This window comes from Cervus canadensis, chromosome 6 (assembly GCF_019320065.1).
Source record: "Cervus canadensis isolate Bull #8, Minnesota chromosome 6, ASM1932006v1, whole genome shotgun sequence".
Classification (NCBI taxonomy): Eukaryota; Metazoa; Chordata; class Mammalia; order Artiodactyla; family Cervidae; genus Cervus; species Cervus canadensis.
The window spans coordinates 67,612,066-67,634,553 of NC_057391.1; the positions used below are offsets into that span (position 1 = coordinate 67,612,066).

General features: G+C 33.8%; 1 protein-coding gene across 3 annotated transcripts in view; it reads left to right on the plus strand.

Moving 5' to 3' along the window:
• PPM1A (protein phosphatase, Mg2+/Mn2+ dependent 1A) overlaps positions 1-22,073 on the plus strand; it is a 46,701-nt gene extending 24,628 nt beyond the window's left edge. The window contains exons 1-6 of one of the 3 annotated variants that reach the window (XM_043472225.1): positions 1,547-1,603; positions 5,129-5,982; positions 8,169-8,286; positions 12,451-12,559; positions 13,966-14,023; positions 14,101-14,564. In XM_043472225.1, coding sequence (XP_043328160.1) covers positions 1,579-1,603; positions 5,129-5,982; positions 8,169-8,286; positions 12,451-12,559; positions 13,966-14,023; positions 14,101-14,139 — 1,203 coding nt within the window. In that variant the 5' untranslated portion in view covers positions 1,547-1,578 and the 3' untranslated portion in view covers positions 14,140-14,564. Of the gene's footprint in view, positions 1-1,546; positions 1,604-5,128; positions 5,983-8,168; positions 8,287-12,450; positions 12,560-13,965; positions 14,024-14,100; positions 14,565-15,245 lie in introns of those variants that run through there. The other 2 variants (XM_043472226.1, XM_043472227.1) reach the window with 2 other exon arrangements.
• Positions 22,074-22,488: the final 415 nt, after the last annotated feature.

Genomic DNA, 22,488 nt, shown 5'->3' on the forward strand with positions numbered 1-22,488 from the left:
GACATGCAAGTCATGTAAGAGTCCTTTGAAGCCTCATCTCCAAAACTATAATAGAAGGATTTAACTCAAGTGAGAAGATGGAGTACTCTAATATAAGAGAAAGGTCTGAGGGTAGGATGGGTACATACCTGGGTGGGTTTGTATGTTTGGAATCAAGATGAGGGAAGAACTTCTGAGTTCTAAAAGAATTTCTTGAAGTGATCTCATTTATTGGTTTTCTGTTTATTGTTTTAACTGTGGTATCTAGCTATTCATTGTCTCTATTGAAAATTTTAGTTCAGTAATTGTTTGTCATTTCCATGAACCTACTTTCAGAGTGGTTTGTTTCTTTTTGCTTTGGTTGACAGCCTGCAATTGTTTTACTCATTCAGTGTCATCTCATAAATTGATGGGTGTTTTCTAGTTTGGAGCTAATTGATACTGAGTTCACCATCCTCCCCTTCTGCCCATTCCCACCTTTAACTTCTGAATCTTTAAAAATATGTCTTCTTATTGTTCTTTGCTTATTAATATATTTTATTTAGTTTGAGTATTTGAGATTGGCATTGCGAGAAACTGCGATTAGTGCACTATTATTTGCTGTTAGTCCCAAAAATAAAAGTTGAGATTTCTTGCTTTTCTTCCTTTATTTTCTCTTCTTCTTTACCTCTTCTCTCCTCTTTTTTTGGTCATTTACCCTTGGTAGTTTAGAAATTTAGAAAACAAATTATATAGAGTAGGCACAGGAAAAAATGACACTAAAAGAAGTTTCTGCTTTCTTTGGTGACTATTTTCCATGCCTATCTGCCTTTTATGTTGTCTTTTTAAAGCCTACATTTTAGCCTACTAATTTTATTTAGTCAGCTCTGAGCACATGCTAGGTTGCATCACAACACTAGCGTTATTAGCCGATGTGAGCATTTTGATACAAAGTACTATAACAGTTATGAAGTTACTTACCTATATATAATTTCTGATAAGTATTATTTTTATATAACTGCTTCACCAGGCTTCTGCAAATTATTCAGAATTCAACGAGGTAAGATTTCTAAATGGCTATTTTTAAGTATGTGAAACTCCAGACAAAATTATTAATTGGTTAATAATTATTAATTTGTTAATTATTATTATTTTGGCTGTATTTTTGCATTTACAGTAGAGCTGGACCTAAAATTTTGTCATATGATTGACTTGGTCTGTTACATTTTTATATTCCTAATATATATTTTTTCAAAAGTTTCAAAGAATTATTTGGTAGTTTCATGTGTATATTTAGAAAATTAACTACTGGAATTTTCTATAAAAGTGTAAGGTCCCTATTAGGTAATAACAGAATCTAGATTGGCTGTGTATGTGAGAATGTAGTAATAATTAAATAGTTTCCATTTGCAGAGTTCCTCATTTTTGTTATGCTCAGTGTAACTACTTTGCAGCCATTACCTCATTTAAACTTTTGCAGCAGCGTTCAGAGGTAAGTGTTAATATGCCCACTGTACAGATGAAAAAAGAATGCTAGATTAGTGATATCAAGTGTCTTAAGAATACAGTTGTCCAACATTATTTGCAGGGAGTGATTCCAGGAGCCCCCGTGGATACCAGATGTGTGGATGCTCAGGTCCCTTCTGTAAGTGTAGTACAGTGAATATGGTGAGCCCTTCATATTCATGGATGTGAAACCCGAAGATATGGAGGGCTGGCTGTAACCCTTCCCACCTCCCCTTTAGCCTCGCAAAAGGAATTGAGGTACAGAGATGAGGCAACTTGCTGTTGACCTTCAGCAGATGACTTAACCTCACTACAGCTCTATCATCTTCTATCTTCCTATCTAGGCTTTCCATCTCTAATCTTTACCAGTGGTACACAGATGCCTAGGTTGCAATCCTACTGTGGAAATTCTAATTTTTTTTTAATTTTGATTTTTTCAAAAAGTCCACAGATAAGTTCTTTTGTACAGCCATGACTGAGACCATTGCCTTAGTAGTAAGTGGTGCTTTAGAGTGAGGCAGACTTGAATTTGAGTCCTAATTCCCCTAAATTTTTCTGATGAGTGACATTGGCCAAGTTTTTTAGTCTCAGTAAAGTTCATCTATTAGGTTGGTGCAAAAGTAACTGCAATTTTGCTTTGTTGAACTTTGCCATTGTATATTGAAATACATTCTTAAATAAATGTAGTTATGTTACACATTGTTTTAATGCACATTTCTCACTTTGTTTTTTTGCTAATGACTTACTACTTGCTGTTTATTTTGGACTATAGAAATGATGTTAAACAAAAAGCAAATTCAAGCAGTTTTTTAATTGGAGTTCAAATGGGTCATAAACCAGTGGAGACAGCTTACAACAACTCATTTGGTTCAGGAGCTGCTGACAAAACGTACAGTGGTGGTTCAAGAAGTTTTGCTAAGGAGACAGAACCTTAAAGAGGAGGATGGTAGTGGCGTGACAGTGACAGTGACCGATGGAGAGCCATTGTCAAAGCGATCCTCTTAAAACACATGAGAAGTTGCCCAAGAACCCAACTCTGACCATTCTGTAGTCATTCAGCATTTGAAGCAAATTGGAACAGTAAAAAAGCTCAGTAAGTGGGTACCTTACGAGCTGACTGAAAACCAAAATCATTTTGAAGTGTTCTCTTCTCTTATTCTGTGCAACAACAATGAACCATTTCTCCACTGGATTGTGACATACAATGAAAAGTGGATTTTATATGACAACCAGTGACGACCAGCTCAGTGGTTGGACCAAGAAGATGCTCCAAAGCACTTCCCAAAGCTAAACTTGCACCAAAAAAAGGTCATGGTCACTGTTTGGTGGTCTGCTGCCCATCTGATCCACTGCAGCTTTCTGAATCCTGGTAAAATCAGTACATCTGAGAAGTATGCTCAGCAGATCTATGAGATGCACCAAAAACTGCAGTGCCTGCAGCTGGCTGGCACTGGTCAACAGAAAGGGCCCAATCTTCTCCACAATGCCTGACTGCACATCACAGAACCAATACTTCAGAAGTTGAATAAAGTTGGGCCTCATCCACCACATTCAGTTGACGGCTCACCAGCCACCACTTCTTCAAGCATCTTGACAACTTTTTGCAGGGAAAATAGCTTCCACAATCAGCAGGAGGCAGAAAATGCTTTCCTAGAGTTGATTGAATCCCCAAGCATGGATTTTTTATTATTTATTTATTTTTGACTGTCCTGGGTCTTCTTGGATGTGTGGGCTTTTCTCTAGTTGCCTAGAGCGGGGTCTTCTCACTGTGGTGGTTTCTCTTGTTGTGGAGCACAGGCTTCAGTAGTTGGGTCACGTGGGCTCAGTAGTTGCAGTTTCTGGGCTCAAGCCCAAGCTCAGTAGTTGTGGTGCGTGGGCTTAGTTGCTCTGAGGCATGTGGGATCTTACTGGATCAGGGATTGAACTCATGTCTCCTGCATTGGCAGGCAGATTCTTTACCACTGAGCCACCAGGGAAGCCCCCAAGCATGGATTGCACTGCAGGATTAAACAAACTTATTTCTTGTTGGCAAAAATGTGTTGATTGTAATGGTTCCTATTTTGGTTAATAAAGATGTGTTTGAGCCTGGTTACAATGCTTTAAAATTCAAAGTTCGAAATCACAGTTACTTTTTCATCAACTTAATATAAATTGAACATAATATTATAACCTGCCTCAGAGTTTTTTTGAGAATAAATTGAAGTAATGCTTGCAAAACTTAGAATGATTTAGAGTTCATCTTACACATTGTCTGCTATTAAGATGTCATTACTGTTGTATCTTTTGTCCCATTAAAACACTCACCCTTGCCATATTGTGTATCGATTTGATGAATACCACCTTAAGAAAGGAATAAAGACTAGTTTTCGTTATTTAACTTCCATTAGTGGAACTGTAATGGAAGTGGACAAGTAGGCTGGAGATCATTTTATCATACCAATCAGCCAGACTTCTCTGCTGTGTATTGGTTTGGCCTTAGTAGGATAAAGAAGGAGGGAGAGGTTGCCGGGAAATTTTCCCAAGTTGTTTTTCTTCTTCCTCTTTCTCTTCCCAGCTTCTTTTCAGAGCTTAGCATCATAGCATCACAAATTCGCAATTTCCTAAGTTCATCCTAATTTACCTAGGTACTTTCCCCACTCCACCCATCTCTCTTCACCTTCATTAAATCTCATTCTGTCCTCCTTTCAGATTGCATTCAGTTGTTGACTCATTTGATGACTTGGACCCCAAGTCTCTACATTCCTAGGCTATTACTCAAGTAAAGGCCAACCTGAATCCTGAACACTGTCTGCCTGCCTTGTAAGCCCATTCCCAGCCAGGCGTTTTAGCTTTTGATTATTGGGAAAGGTTAGCCAAACTTTCAGACTTGTCCACAACACTGTCCTAGACCTTTTGATCTCCTTTACTGTTTATACTGAGTGATTATAAAGTGCTATCATAATGATATGTGTTATTACCACTAGGTTAGGTTACAGTAGGTAAATTTTGTTATATGTGTATATAATTGCTTTGCAGCTTGAAAATTGAGGCTGAACCACTTAGAGTAATTTAATAACTTATTGGCTTATCAAAGACTGAAAAACCTATGGAAAACATAGAAATTTGAGCTAGAATTTAAAGGACGGGTATACTTACTTATATAAGGAAGGAGGAAAGGCAGGAAATCCCAGTTAAGGGCACTGACATGAGGAAAGGCTTAAGAGAAGGAGCATGCAAATTTAGATCATTGTAAGTAGATTTTTTTTTAACTTTTTCAGAGGGTTCGTGTAGTAGGAATAAAACTAGATATTTGATGGAGAAGGAAATGGCAACCCACTCCAGTATTCTTGCCTGGAAAAATCCATGGACAGAGGAGTCTGGCGGGCTGAAGTCCATGGGATTACATGACTGATCGTGTGTGCACGAGGGTGGAGGGAGATGGGTTGGTAGCAAGAAACTGGTAGAACTAACAAATAAATAAATAAAAAAATAAATAAAGACTCGATTAAAAAAAAAAAAAACAAACTAGATATTTGAAACCAAACTTTGGAAAATCCTAAATACTCAACTAAGATATTTAAGCTTTCTTTGTATTTCCTTTACTCTTAAAGAAAGGTTGTTGGATATGTATTGATAGTTTGTTTATAAGATAGTTATTAACTTTTTTGTTTCTCTTCCTTTGCAGACCTAGAGAATCAAGACATAATGGGAGCATTTTTAGACAAACCAAAGATGGAAAAACATAATGCCCAGGGGCAGGGTAATGGGTTGCGATATGGGCTAAGCAGCATGCAAGGCTGGCGAGTTGAAATGGAGGATGCACATACTGCTGTGATTGGTTTGCCAAGTGGACTTGAAACATGGTCATTCTTTGCTGTGTATGATGGGCATGCTGGTTCTCAGGTTGCCAAATACTGCTGTGAGCATTTGTTAGATCACATCACCAATAACCAGGATTTTAAAGGGTCTGCAGGAGCACCTTCTGTGGAAAATGTAAAGAATGGAATCAGAACAGGTTTCCTGGAGATTGATGAACATATGAGAGTTATGTCAGAGAAGAAACATGGTGTTGATAGAAGTGGGTCAACAGCTGTGGGTGTCTTAATTTCTCCTCAACATACTTACTTCATTAACTGTGGAGACTCAAGAGGTTTACTTTGTAGGAACAGGAAAGTTTACTTCTTCACACAAGATCACAAACCAAGTAATCCGCTGGAAAAAGAACGAATTCAGAATGCAGGTGGTTCTGTAATGATTCAGCGTGTGAATGGCTCTCTGGCTGTGTCGAGGGCCCTTGGGGACTTTGATTACAAATGTGTCCATGGAAAAGGTCCTACAGAGCAGCTTGTTTCACCAGAGCCTGAAGTCCATGATATTGAAAGATCTGAAGAAGATGATCAGTTCATTATTCTTGCATGTGATGGTATTTGGGATGTCATGGGAAATGAAGAGCTCTGTGATTTTGTAAGATCCAGACTTGAAGTCACTGATGACCTTGAGAAAGTTTGCAATGAAGTAGTCGACACCTGTTTGTATAAGGTAGCTAAACTTTTTTTTTTTTAAGATGAAATGATTTTATGTCATCTTAATTACTATTCTAGTATAAAATCATCTTAGAGCCTATAGTTTGGAAATAAGTTTTTGGTACAGTTGCTGAATACTTTTCATCAATTATGAAAATAATATAGGAGTACTTCTTAGAAATAAATTGTCCAGTTACCATAAATGCAAGAGTTATAATCTGGATGTTTAGTCTCTTCTAGTAACCATAATTACTTGAGTTTTTTGATATTATGCAGTATTATCAAAGGTGAAAAGACTGTATTAAAGTGAATGTTTTCAAAAGGGGAATGGAGAGAGTTAAGCCTCATTGTCTATAAATGAAAGGCATTTTAGAATTTTAATATTTTATTTTACCATGTGATATCTCAGTATATTTTATGGAAATACTTTGAGACTGGTCTAATGAATCTGTAGCACCAAAAGAGGATTTAGTGATGATTTGGTGTTACATAATAGAAATAGCCTTGGACATGGAGTCAGAAGCACTTGGTATGAGACTGTGTATGACTTCAGGTAAGCTCTTTAAACTCTCTGGAAAATCAGTTTCTTTAATTGTTCAAGAGAGCGATATTATTACCCTGTCTTATGGGATTGTCTGGATAATCAAATGGGATTGTGTAGATGAGCAACAGAATGTTCTGCGGACTTAAGAGTCAGAGGTGGAATCAAATCTTACCTCTGTTACTTTTGTACTGTACAGTCTTGAACAAACTGTTCAACCTGTCTCAGCTATTTGAATGGAGAAAATAATATCGAGCTCATAAGACTGGGGAATGAAATTAATGAGCTAATGTATACATATGAAGTACCTAGTTTAGCAAACTGTGTAGTTGATACATGGTGCTCCCTTTTTAAGAGAAGTTTAAAATGTTACACAATTTACTTCCTTAGTTGCAGCGCTAACACCAGAAGCCGAGCCCTTGACTTGGGTGCGGTGTTCTTTCTACCACACTGTTGTATTTTGTCAATAATGCTTACTAATTCTTTGTGGGTTTTCTTTTGTTTGTTTAAAAAGTTCTGACTTTATAAAACTTCAGAGGCTATATGTTTGATTTTCCTTTAAAACTCAGAAATAGTAAGTCAATAGAATACTGTTTGTAGTTTTATATGCACACCTGCCAGCTATACTTAAAATCTTAATTAAAAATCAGGTTTATGTAACATCCAATACAAATCAAGTTTATGTAACATCTAACAAATATGTTAAAAATCAATAGAACAACAACTTGATAGTGCACACTATTAATTTTTGAATTTAGGAGGAACAAAACAATGATGCTTATGTTCTTTGTCCCTTTTAGTATAAAAAAGGGACAAAGTGGCATTCATTTGTTAGGTTTATCCTTTAGCACTTGAGAATTAAATACTTTGTTAACTAAATTAAAAGCTGTTTTCTTAAGAGACTTATCAGATTCAGATATTAGTAAATTATGACTCAGATTGTACTTTATTCTGCATTATGCTCTATAGAAGGTAACTCCCAGTTATTATTAATAATAGGAAAAGGAAGTGATTTGTGGGGAGGCCAAAATTGATTCAAGTATTGTAATTATAGTATTTTGAATATGTAGTTGTCTTTAAATGAATGTACTTCCTAAAAGTTAAGCCTTTTTTAAAAATTATGAAAATTAAAAGTTGGTTTATTAACTTTATATATGTAGTTTTATTTCTAATTCCATATTTCTACTTATTATGAAGCAAATCAGTTAGTCCCACAATTTATTTTAAATGTAAATTTGTCAGGTATATGTGTAACTACAGATGAAATCATGTTGTAAAGAATATCACTAGAATTTTCTACCTTGTTGCATTCAATGTATGTGTGTATGTGTATTTGTGTTAGGTATCACTTCATGTTAAGTAGGCCACCAGTAAATGTTCAGAAATATTTATTTTATAGAACTTTAAAAAATTATTGTTGCAGTAGAATTTAACCTGTAGTGTTTCTTTCCTGTCTTTTGGAGTATTGGTTATTCTATATACCATAGGTACTATATATGTATTTGGGGGATGGCCTTCCACATGTGCATATATATTTTTCTCTCCTTATAACCAATATATATTCTCACTAGAACAAGTATAATTGACATGGCTGTAAACGTTCTCAAGGAAACGTTTACAAAAAGGAAACAAAATGTTTTCTCAAACTTTTTTCTTCCCAGGGAAGTCGAGACAACATGAGTGTGATATTGATCTGTTTTCCAAATGCACCCAAAGTATCGCCAGAAGCAGTGAAGAAGGAGGAAGAGTTGGACAAATACCTGGAAAGCAGAGTAGAAGGTGGATCATTTAACAAAAAATAAGTAGCTCTATTAAAGAAAAACCTCAGCATAATCAAACTTTTATAACATGTTAACTTTTAGATCTTTACATACATGGCTTCGACATTTGGTGTTTAGTGTACAGAAGTGGGAAAGAGCATTTCTGTAGTAGCTGTTGAGGTATTTGTTACTGTCCTATTACAGTTATATTAGAAATAACAAGTATGGCCCAGTACATTCTGTTCAGGATACTTGGTAAAATGTTTGTATGCTTTCAAATTCTTGATTAATTCACTGGCGTGAATAACTTTATGCCAGGAAAGTCTGATTTATGGTTTATTATAAATAGATTATTTATGATGGTGATAATTTGAATGCCATCTTTTGTGTAAAGCTGTGTTTATGAATTTAACATCTTTGGGACTTTTAAAATAAGAACTTGAAGATCATAGCCTGGTTATTAATACCTTTCATGTGCCACAGCTTTTAAAAATTTAGTTTAAACTATTTCAAAGCTTCTTGCCTAAGCCATAAACTGCCTCACCTAGACAACATAAACCTGAATAGAAGACATACTAGGTCTCTACCTGGCAGAAATGTAAATGCTGAATAAAATCAAGAAATTAAGTTGGAAATTACGGAAGTGTATTTATCATAATTCTGCAGATTACTTTGAGACAATTAGAAAGGCATTTGTAACTCTCAGGTGTGATGCCTTTAAATATTTGAAAAATGTTAAAATAATTATTGATGCAGCTGCTATTTGGTATAAATATTAAGTATCCCCAGAGAATTACAGTTTATTGCATTATGCAATAAGCTTGTAGATTATGCAGTTTCTTTAAGCAGGAAAAACTTGACATGCCTATGATAGTGTTAAAATGCATTTTTTTTGGCTCCTAATGTTATTACTTTGCACGTTAAAGACCTTTAATAGCATGTAAACATTGATACACTATTAAAGACCTTTAATACCATGTAAACATTGATATACTATATACTTAAATCCTGTTGTGCCTGCATTATTAAAATTAATATGCACTTTAATTTTGTTTTCTCTCCTTTTACTGTTTGATACCAGTTATAATTAGTCTGGTGTTAGAATGGTGATTGGTTTTGATTTTCAGTACTGTCTTAGAGTTGCTATTTTGTTTTTTACTTCTCTCCCCTTCTTGATAGTGATATATCTATTACTGGTATATACGTAGTATTTAGTATTTCACTTACTAAGCATACTATTCAGTGAGTTTGTTTCCTCACTATTACCAAGGGTCTTGGAAATTCTTTGTTTTAAATAATGCATTTCAATATGAGTTATTAATACATAATACAGTAAGAAAATATTTAGAATGCTACCAAGTTATAGCACATTGGTTCACACTGCTTGTTCTTGGAAAAATACAAAACCTGAAAAAGAATATATATTGGGATATGTTGATATTTAATTTATTGGCATTTTAACTTGAGTGTACATGTTTTCTTATTGATTTAAAGAAATACCTACTTTAGTTTTATTTACTAAGAAATGGAGTCAAATTTTAGAAATGAATTGCTGCTTTTTCTCTTGAGTGTGCACTCTTTTAAGTTTTTGATGCAATTATAAATAATTGCTTTAGATAGGTAATTTTATGTTATAATATTAAGTTTTATGTTGCCTATTATCAAGCAGGAATTGCCATCTGAACAAACTTTACATTAATACTCAATATTTTGGGTATGTTGAAGTTTTGTTATACTTGTATTGTTCAACTGGAGATTATTATGTCAGAAATACAATATCCTTTACCAAGGTAGATTTGATGAGACTGCATCTAAATATTACATTAATTAAAATCACTACTATATTTAAAAACATAGAAAGAATGTAGCTATTTGCATTGTAAAAATTGTTATGTGTCTTAAAAAGTGATAAATACTGCAGTCAGCTTTTAAAACAGGCACTGAATACCTTTTCCTTTTTTTCTTTCTTTAAATACATGCCTTCGCTAAATTGCTGTGACCTACTAAACCTCATTTTATTTGCATTGAATACTTGTGGCTTCTCTGTCCACGCCACAGAAAAGGACAAAGGCTTTTGGCTCTCCTCCTATGATCTACGAAATACTTGACTCTCTAGGGTTGTGAAAAGATGGAACTCATAATTTAAACTATACCACTTAAGGCTGTGGTCCTTCTAAGCCAATTTAAGAGGATACCTGTGTTGTTTTTATATTTTTATTTGCTACTGACTGCACAAGCTTTAAAGTTGCTAATTTGGAGATAACTGATAGAATTTCTCAGACTTGGCAGAGGGAAGTGGGGAGGAGCAGCATATATGAGCATGTGAAACGTAGATCTTCTATACACATATATTCTTTAATAAAAGCATTCAGTCTTTTTACAATTCTAATTGAAATGAATAGTCCAAGAGCAGTTAAAGGAATATTTCTTGAAATTTCTTTTTCTTTATTTTTTTAAAGCAGAAAGAAGCAAGGCTAGTGTAGTGTTAAATGCTCAGATAGTTTAAATGTATGGTCCCATGTGGAATAGGAGATATGACTGTTTTTAAAGTCTTATTTTTTTAAAGAATTTGTCTTCCTGTAATTTTCTTCACAATTAAAATATCCTAATTTTTATATTTTAACAAAGGAGGTATATAATACATCCAGTATAGATGATTCGAGGTAATGTTTTTAGACCTGAAACCATCAGTTGAATTTATCATCAGTGTTCATTTATATTGTATCTAGTTATCTGTCCAATAATTGTACTGGCTTAGCAGAGACTGTATGTTAAGTGTATTACAACTTTAGATTGTGAAATTGTGCAGTTTAGGTAAACATCAAATTCCTTTATTTTTGTACAGCAAATTTCCAGCATTAGAATCATGTAGAATAAATATACTAGATGTTAAAGATTATACAATAAAGGAACTTGGCAAACCAAATCTGAGATGCTTGCTTTTTGTTCAGATTTAAGACTGGTTTAAAAAAAAAGATGGTAAAATTTGGCCTTAATCCTAAAAAGGACAATTTGAGCCATTTAAAGAAGTATGGGTAGCAGCGTCTGTCTTTTAATATGTGCCTTTAATGATGAATTAATATTTTGAAACTTGATTGAAGGATGAAAAATCTTTACATGCATTGTTATTTTCAACGGTATTTACAGATTGAGAACTAGAATGATATCCAGTGATGACATAGAAAATTTCTTAGTGTAAATAATTGAAAACAAAAAATTGAACATATAACCACAAATACTCTTGGCATGATCTTATGTTTAGAATAAATATGCTAAAACTCCAGGTAAAGACTTCTTGGACTTAAAGTGAATAATTTGAGCACTCTTTAAGTTGTCTGTGCATAATGGGTTGGTATTCTGTGGTATGAATGACAATATGCATCTGCATGGCAACACTGTAGATCATGTCACTCTCCCATTTAATAGCAGTGTTTTAAAATTAACAATTTTAAATACAGTTGTATGGTTTATCAAATTTTTTCTTTTTAAAAAAACTTAGTAATTTAGACTTTTTTCCATTCTGTAGGCCTTGTTCAGATAATCAGCAGGAAATGGTATATATCTGTTTATTGCTTAAAGATACTTTAGACAGAAGTTAAGCAGCAAGTGGGGTTCAAGTGTATGACCTAGTCTGCCCATGCTACTTAAGTATCATTTTGTAAATATAAACATGTAAATATGATTTGTGTTAGTATATCACCAGTAAATCCCACATACTTAAAGGGTTTCTTTTTTCTTTTTTAAGATCTTGAAATTGTTTATTTTTTTTTAATGTGTATTGTATTTTCAGGGCAAAATTCAGGAAACATGCTTCCAATCTAATTAGAGGAGTTAATCCCCTCAGAAGTAACTAGCTGGCATCTTGAGAGGAATATCCTCATTTGTACACACGTATCCCTGATTATGTAATATATTGATTTTAATATGAAATTTTTTCATATTTTTATCTTGTTTATATTTGGTCTTTGAAGTTAATCTGGAAAGTATTGTATGTCTTGTATCATTTTGTACATCCTTTTGTCATCAATTTTCAAAGTTCAATTTGATTTTTTTCCCTTGTACTAGTTTAGAAAATCTCAGATGTATATGCTGTCTTAAAATCCTAAGTTATCTTTGTTTCATTTTTTTATTATTATTATTAAATTTGAATAACACTTACAAAAAAAGTACTTCTGATTCCCAGAAATCATAAAGAAGCAGGGGGAAGGCGTCCCTGACTTAGTCCATGTGATGCGCACATTAGCGAGTGAGAACATACCCAGCCTCCCACCAGGGGGTGAACTGGCGAGCAAGTAAGTTACATTTTGAACACTCTAGCATTTGTCTCAGTACATGAAAATGTTTGGTGTCCGTAGGTCAGACGTGTGTTTACATAATTTCTAAAGTGACTTCAGAATGTTTAACTTGTGGTTCATTGTTTTTCAGTGTTAATGATATACAGGTATCAGAATATCATTGTAACTAATTATACTGAAGGCTGTCTTCAGTGGAGGCTTGGATTACACTGATTATCACATATAGTGTAAATGAGATAATACAGTAAAAGAAAATTTTAAACTCAATTACATAGTACTATAAAATTCCAGGTGTCAGTATTATTCCTACTATAATTTGATTTTGTTAATCCCTGGGTAACTGAATACCCCATGGATGAGCATCTGTCTCTTCCTCCTCCTCCTCTGTATCTCTGAGTTTCCCGATGTTTTTGGTTGTCGATGCTGGTTGCTTGGGTTTTGGTGTGAAGGAAGATAGGTAGATGCATTTCTTGTTTTTTTCTCTTTGCACTTTAGTTCATAGAACTGGACTAAATCTTGTTACATATTAATCTTAGATCTTTGTAAACTGCAGTGGAGACTTTATGCAGTTTTACAATTCAAGGCTTAAGACATTTTTATCTCAGATATTCATGTAATTGATCTACAAAGATATATTGACAAATTTCCTTGTTTCTCTACTTGTTCTGTTAGTGTAGCCATGTTTTTAAAAATTTCATGTAATTGTTCAAAACTTCCTGTTTGAAGCATTTATATCTTGGAAATTGTTTCTTCCGATATGATATTCTGTGAAATGATTGAATATAAAATTGCTTCAAGTCAGTTTTGTAAGTAGGGAGGCTATAACTCAGAAGTACCACTACTGATTCTTATTTTTAATAAAATATTATTCAAAAAGTAATTACTAGACTTGCCAGGGAAATATCATATTTGACATTTCAGTTTTAATAGAGCTTTTTTAAAGGAACATTATGAAAAGCAGAAACCTATATGTAAAATATCTAAATTATTTTATCATAACAGATGTTGAAGTTATATCTACTTCAAAACATTCAACTCTTAACCAGAATATATTAATATTATTTCTTAAGAAAGGTATCATTATTTTTGACTTATAAAAACTAAATGCCAGTTCAAATAGACATAGACCATATAGATTGATTTTTTTTTTTTTTCCAACCATGACTTTTTTCTTCTATTAATTGTATTAGTAGAATGGTACATTTTAGAATAAATTCACCTGTACTTTAACAATGGGGCCCAAATATCTTAAGATAAGGCTCAGTTATTGACAGTAAGAAATAGAAGTAAAATAATTTGTGAATGATTATCCTTGACATTTTAATGAACACCTGGCTGTGAGTTATTAAGTAGTCTCATGCTCTGAAGAATTAACTTTCTGTTTTTTTTTTTCTTAAATGTAGGCGGAATGTAATTGAAGCCGTTTACAATAGACTGAATCCGTACAAAAATGATGACACCGTAAGTAACATTTTAGCTCCTTCTGCTTTCCCTTCCCTTCCACTCTAAATGCATATCCTTCCTACCTGTTTTTGCAGAACTGTTTATTGCACCCATTCTCTTACACACACCCCTGATTGATTGCTCTGAATTCTGCCTGCATCACAGTTCTAGTGCTTGAGGACATTAATCATGGTGAGTGGCCATTTAACTCAAACAGGAGGAAAGTCCCTTTTAATTATTTTTTTAAGCCTCTTCAAGCAATCAACTTCAGAAATTTTTTCCCACTAAATATTTTTTTGAAGTTGGGAGTACCTCTGCTCAGATTCTTGAATTAATTCTGAGTTTTATAAGCAGCTGCAACAGAACCTCAGAATGCCCATCTCCATTAATAGCCATTCTTTGCCAGGAATGCTACACATTTCATTTAAATACTAAAGTAGAGAATTCTGTTTATATAAAGATGTTTAGAATGCCCCTTTTCTCCAATTAGGGCTTCCCTGGTGGTTCAGCAGTAAAGAATCCGCCTGCCAATGCAGGAGATGCAGGTTTGATCCCTGGGTTGGGAAGATCTATTAGAGGAGGAAATGGCAACCCACTCCAGCATTCTTGCCTGGGAAATCCCATGGACAGAGGAGCCTGATGGGCAGTAGTCCATGGGGTTGCAAAAGAGTCAGACACGACTGAGCAACCGAACAACAGCAACATTCTTCAATTAAGTTTTCATCACAGTTCGATTGTACTGTTGTGATTACAAAAAACTGGTAACTTAAAATCATTTTGGCCTAGCTCTGAAATATTTCATATACTGCATTATGGAGCATCCTCAAATCTCTTGTTACTTGAGGTTTTTATGCAATAAAAATTTATAAAGATAATATTCTAAAAATAAATTGGGTTTATTGAAGAGAAAAATACAGTTCTTTCTGGTAATTTATTGGTTTAGAAATACATTTGGTCAACCTCATCGTAAAATCTTTTATTAAATGTTTTACTCCAAAACCAAACTGAAAGGTTCTTATTGTTTAGTCTGTTAAGTTGTGTCCGACTCTTTTGCCTTGTAACAATTCTTGGGACAGATTATATATTGATATTTCATAAACTCATGTACATATATACTATAGAAAACATTTATATCCTAAAGATCAACCTTACAAAACCTTATCTTTCTGCATTACCCAGAAAATAATGCATCTTTAAGTTTTAATTTAGTTCATTGTTTTGCTTTGTTTCCTTTATAAAGGACTCTACATCAACTGATGATATGTGGTAAAACTGCTCATCTAGTCATGGATTTACCTTCACCTCCAAAGGAGAGTACAGCTCAACTTCACTGAACCTTTTAAACATCCATCCTCAACTTCTAAGAAGGGCATATATGACATGGGTGAGAGTGATTACACCAGAGAACTTCAGCAGTACAACAGCTAGCCCAGAACTGATTTTTTTTGTTGTTGTAAATTTGAGACTCATGTAAACGTGATTTCAAACCATAATTCATATGTTGTAAATCAGACTCCAGCAATTTTTGTTGTATGATTTTGTTTTTTGTAAAGTATAATTGTCCTTGTAAAAAATGCTCATATTTAATTATGAACTGCTTTAAATCACTATCGAAGTTACAAGAAGTATTTGGCTTATCGTGTGATGCAACAGATATATAGCCCTTTCAAGTCATGTTGTGTTTGGACTTGGGGTTGGGACAGGAAGAGCAGCAGCCGTGTCAGCTAGACACTCACATGTGCACCTGATTATGGAGAATTATTCCAAAATATTATTACAAAGCTGAATATCCAGGGAGTTAATTGAAAACTATTTTAATGTTCTTGGCAGTGGGATTGGAATTGTTGATAAAGTCGGTCCCTTCATTTAACTGTCTTTTAGGTTCTTTCCTTGTTGCCATGAGTATTGCAGGTAATAGAATATATTCATAAGAATATCAATCTTGGGGCTAAAATGCCTTGATTCTTTGCACCTCTTTTACAAGTCCGTACATTTAATTACTAATTGATAAGCAGCAGCTTCCTACAAATGGTAGGAGACTGCCACGTTTTTGCTATCATGATTGGCTGGGCCTGCTGCTGTTCCTAGTAAGATATTCTGAATTCCATTTTATCAATAAAGCTTGATTTAACAAACAAGAAATTTAATCATGTATGTGTAATTCCTCCTTTACTCCGCCCTTATTTTAAAACACCGTACCATTGTAAATGAGAAGTTTCTCATGGAGAAAGATGTTAGTCTCTTAATTGGAAAATACTGTTACTCAAGGCATAGATGGAACTGGTTCCCTTCTATTAGAAAGACTATAAAAGATATAAGTCTATGTTGTTCCTTGATCTATTTTTAAGTGGGTTTCTTTCTGGCTACTTATTTTTTCATTAAGATGTGTATCAGCTTGAATTTGCCTACTGTATAATTAAAATAATTGTCAAAGCTTGACAATCTAACAGTGGTGGGGGCGTGTGCGTTTTTGTGTGTGTATGTGTGTGTGTGTGCGCGCGCCTGTGACTTTAAGTGGCCCATGTCTTTAGAATCCAGGTAGTTATGATGTATTTAGTGATTTGAAATACAGCATGTTGATAATATTTAGCAGTTGGCCTTTAAAAATAAGTTCCAACAGCTTAAAGAGTTGTAGATATAAAAATAACCTAATTTAGGTTTCAATTTCTCTGATTAAGCATGTGAAAGTAAGTTTTAAAATCTGTCACATTGAAAAGACTACTGCTGTGCCCTTCTGTATTTTTGTCTCTTTGGGTTGAATGTTGTATTTACTCACCATTTAATTTAATCATTCAGTAAGCAGACTCCCCACTCAGTTCAGTTCAGTCACTCAGTCATGTCTGGCCCTTTGCGACCCCATGAACCGCAGTACGCCAGGCCTCCCTATCCATCACCAACTGCCAGAGTCTACCCAAACCCATGTCCATTGAGTTGGTGATGCCATCCAACCATCTCATCCTCTGCCGTCCTCTTCTCCTCCTGCCCTCAATCTTTCCCAGATTCCCCACTACAAACCTCTTAAAATGTAAGATTTAAGTACAACACCGAATATAAAATCAAAACTGTATATAAAAAGTAGTATAATTTTGTTATATTTGTTTTTTTTCCTAACTTGGAAATATACATATTTGTATATATAACCTTAAAACTAATGTAAGGTTAGAGAAGTATTGGAAACAATAATGTGAAATGTCTCAGACTTAAGTAGTTACATACCAGCAAAATCTTTTCATTATCCTTCTTATTTGTGAGGTGATTAAATGTAACTTAATTGTATTTAATTTATGTCTTAAGCCAGCATGAAGAAAAACAAGTATTATTTATATTTAGAAATCCGTAACAGTTGAAATTACAGAACCAATTCTGTACTTTACTTACAGGTAAATGCTTAATGTCTAAATCTGTGGTAGGGTACAAAGTATGATAATGTTCTAAGTTACAACTTTGTAAGCATCCTAATGTACATTTAATGAACACCAGTGCTTCTAGTATAGATTACGAGTACTGAAAACTAAATTCCTATTATAATTCCTTAATTTTTTAAGTAGACTCAAGTTTTTCGTTATGGAAATTTCAAGAACTTGAACAGGATTTTGAGATGCAAAATCTTAAATCATAACTAAAATATGTGATGGAAAGCTATATTTCAAGCCATTGTAGCATATTTAGTGACTTTTTAAGAGTCTTTTAAAAAGAGGAGGTTAAAAATTCCTCTGTTAGAATTGTTAGTACTGAAATTAGGCCTGGAAGTGAGAGAAAAATGTATGAAGTATTATCTAAGAAGACTAAATCTTTTCCATGTGAGTCTATGTTGCCATACTAGATAGAATTTTTCATTATAAAAGGACAGGAAGGAAGTATGCATTGTAACGGCAGAGAGTGTGTGTTCTTGATTCCTGGGGCTCATGGTGTGTGGGGAACCAGCACACTTTTTAAAGGCACTTTTGCACCTCTGTTGTGCACTTCACTTTTGTACCACTTAAATTTTTGACCTCCTGTCCCCTTTTGTGTGCTAATTAGCATCTCAGGGCAACGCCTCTGTTTTTTGATATGTTTGATATTTTCTTTGGAGGGAAAAAGTTCTTGTGTGATGATAACATACTATTCAAATGTACTTTCATTTAAATGTTTTAACTTTGCTGCTTTTAATGGGACATTCATTTTGTATGGCAGATTCTTGCTGCCCTAACATTAGTAATTTCACTGATCTCTTGCTATATTTTAGCAAGGTAGGCTCTCTTAATTTCCACTTTGTTAGGGAGTATACTTTTACAGATAACAGAAGCAGTTCTCAATATTGGCATTAATTTTAAAAATCTAAGTGGTATTTTTCTTACTCAGCTTTAGAACTGTTTCAAACTCATTTTTAATTATGATGCATTAATTTGTTTTTAGAGTTCTGTGCAATTAGTGTACTGCTCACTTAATTTTTTTTTTACTACATAAAATTAAGAAATTTGGGTTAAAGAACAGATCAACTATATAATTCAAATAATGTGAATTATAGCAGTAGTTTCAGTGACCATCCACTCACTTTTTCTACAAAATTAAGTGTTAATTGCAACATGCTCTTCTAGGGTAAGCACCTTGGAACTATCAAGAAATGAATAGGTCCTTGCTCTCAAGGAGTTTACATTTGAATAGAATTTATAATCTAATGTATGTTAATATCATAACTGGATCACTCATCCAAAAAATAGCTACTGCCCACCTGCTCTCTGCCAGATACTTTCCTGAACAAGGTGGGGCTCTGCCCAAAGAGCTTATTTGCAGTTCCTTAGTCACTTGAAAACTCTTTTGTTTTATTCTTCTCAGAGTTAAAAATCTTATTCAAAAGAAAATTTTACTTAGAAATAAAATTGGATTGATGAGGCTCATGTCTCTTCAGTGTGCTTGACTGCCTTTCACGAATGGCTTAGACTTTCTGCTGACAGCAGCAAATCATAGAAATAAGGTTAATGTATTTCTTAGAAGTATCCAACCCTGGGAATAGGAGTTTAAGGCATTTGAAAACATATATCTAGGACTTCCCTGGTGGTCCAGTAGTTAAGACTCCAGGCTTCCAATGCAGGGTGCGTGGGTTCAATCCCTGGTCAGGGAACTAAGATTCCACATGCTACATGGTGCAGACAAAAAAGTTTAAAAAGTCAAAAGTAAAAACGCATCTATCTAACCTTATTTTACCAAAAGTCTGTATTTTCTTGAAAAAACACTGCCAATGTTAATATCCAATTTTAGCTAAGTGATTACTGTGCTTTAATTTTTTTTAATAATTTTACTGACCATCTTTACAGAACAAATTCATATGGAAATTCTATTTGTAGTTTCTGAAGGAACTGATGAAACTGGTTACAGGGTTTTTTGGTTTTAATTTTGAATTTCATGATATTGTATACTTCTAATTCATAAAGTTTGAGAGGTTTAAACCTTTAATGTTTTGATTGCCATTTGTACAGTATTATGTTAGGATTTGGAATTAGAAAATACTATGTAAATATTTCCATATATAAATGTTTCTCATTTGAGATTTTTCTTCAAAGGAAACTTTCAAGAGTTGCATATACTTTTGCTTTCAAATACTGCTGGTGAGATGACCATTTTTAAATTAAGTGATCTAGTCTTCTAATTAAGTTTTTCTTTTAGGCATTAGAAAGACTATAGTTTAAAATTTAAGAAGCTTAATTTTACTTCTTTCTATAATGTGGTATGAGTTTAGAGTTGTATTTAATTTTTATATACAATACTTCAGAATATGCTTGAAAGATTTAAGAATACATTTTCTAAATATTATTAGTATAATACTGTATTTTTTCATTGGGTCAGAATATAAGTCTCAGTTACGTGTTATTACCAACAGAATGCTACACAGAGATAATCAAAGGCATTTGGCTCCACTTCTGTTCCTTTTGACATAGATTCTTTCCCTTTTCCCTGTTTTATATATTTAGTGTCCTCTGCTCTCATATTTTCCTAATTATATTACCAGCAGGTAGGAGTATGCCAGTTAGAAGCACTGTATTAAAACTGAAATTGTAGCTGACAGCTTATACTTTTATAAAGGGGAGGGGTGGGTTGTTTAACTTGATACAACAACAGAGTGAAATTTTTTCTCCCCTATCCTAGAGGAAATGTTGCTTCATTTCCTCTACTACCCTCTTGGTGGCTTTTTTTTTTTTTTTCAAACCAAAACAGGCCAATTCCATTTTCTTGAGCAAGAAAGCTTAGTGCATTACCTCACCAAGCCAATTAATAACTGTGTAAACCTGGGCTGAAAATAGGAAAATGTGGGAAAAGGAGTGGGAAGATGCCAGTGAGGAGGACAGAGGAAGGTTACTCTTAATTATTTAAAAAGCCATAGAAAAAAGTCTTCCTTGGACCTAGCTGTATATTAATAAGAACTGTTGCATCACATAAACCAGCAAGAACCAATCTTTTCTTTTGCAGATTGATTTTTCTAACAAGTCAGATGATTAAAAAAAAAAAAAAAAAATTACTGCTTCTCCAGCATAGAAACAACTGAGAAGTCTTTCAGTTCTTTTCATTGTTCCGAAAGCCAGTGTTCTATAATAGCTTTCTCACTGAACTGAATGTTTAGAAAAATTGTTTAAAAAAAATTTTTTTTTAAATAGTCCTCCTCATCCAGTAAAGAACTTTTAGTAATATTTGTATTTGTATGGTACTATCTGAAGTTAGATTTGTGTAAGAAATTGGGTAGCTGCAGAACAAAATTAGTACTATTTTAATTAGGTGTAATGAATGGCACAAATTGTTGCAATGCTTCTAAACCTTTTAGGGTCACAGGCCCTTTGAGACTGAATAATCCTAGGAATTTGTCACCCAGGAAAATGCATAGAATGCAAATAACTCCTCAAAGTTTCCAGTACTGTAGTGGTTCATGGGGTCCTGGTTGAGACCCTATACTACAATACTACAGGGCACATCAGCCTTTTTCCTTCAGAGCCCATAAAAAATACATCAAAGATGTCAAAATAATTTGAGGCTATTTTAAAGAATAGTTTCCATATTTAAAAGGTAGAGGAGGTAGGGGTCTAGGCTAGAATTAATTAACTGATATTAATTATGTTAATATCAGTATTAACATATTCTTTTAAAAATTTGTATCTTGAGGGCTGGAAAGAGAATGATTAGTATCCGGGCTAGTTTTGGAGGATAACATTTCTAAATTTGCCACTTTTGAATCTCAACAGACGAGGTAAAACAGAAATGTTTATGGAACATTTCTGACCTGTGTAGTATAGATTTAGTATATTCACAAGCAGCACATTTGACTGTCAGATCTCACTCAGGTTTTAAGATTTCAAGCTTCCTTTTGTCAGAGTTTATTAAGTATTTAATTCACTTCAAATTCTTAGGAATTAGGTATTTACTGATACAGATGTTAAAATAGGTACATACAGCCACCAATGTACAGGATTACGAGATTTCTTTTAAGCATAACTACCATGAAAAAATGGATTAGCTTGTTGCATTTGTTGCCAAAATTGGATGTTTGGTTATAGTGTATGTAATTCCCATTTGTGGGGATTTTGAAACGGAGACTGTTGTCTTATCTGGTTAGCCCTTATCCAAGTCAACAGCGTATCTGCAGCAAAATAGCTTATTTATAGTAATATGCCCGAATACTGGTTGGTTTCACTCTTGAAATTATTTCAATTAATTTGTATAAATGTTATGAGTGGAGAGACCGTGTTAAAAGCATGTTGCATTATATATTTTTCAAAATCCATACATGTAAAACTAATACAGAAGTATTTCCTAAACACAGTGTATAACAAAATTCTCCATAGAAATTCATCTACTGTTTGTAGTTTATGTGATCCAAACTCTTAAAGAAATTCCATTAATGTATATGTTGTATTTTGTACATTTCCTGGTCCAAAGAAAGTATGTAAATTCAGTTCTAACTTTTAAGAATGTACTTTTTGTTTTCAAGGCCATTGAAGAAATCACATTCAACTTGTGAGTGGATACAGATGTATGAAATGGAAAGTAGAAATAATTCTCGCTTGCAAAACTGGTGCCACCAAATAAACAGGCAATTGCATAATGTGTGTGTATCTATGATTGTTTGATACTGCAAGCATTTTTGATTTGCCTAGAAACCTGGAAATTTTTAATTTATTCATTAGGAGACCTTAAGAAAATTTTTGTTCAATTGAACTTGGTTAATTTGCTTAAAAGAAGATAGATCTGATAGTTAATGATTTGAACTAGAATTGTCCCTCCCTGATTTTAGGAAGACGACTGAAAGCCAGTAAGTTCAGATTGATGGTTATTTTCATGAAAACATCCCAGAAATAAAAAAAAAGCCATAAGTTGTTCCTCTTGGCAGGAACATCTCATTTGTCATGTTACTCCCTTAAAGAGTTGAGACTGCATGGGGAGTGGCCTGGAAAGGACTTCACCTAGCTAGTATCCCTGGTGTAGTGTGCCCTTCTTAGTAGACACTTAAGTGTTTAGGA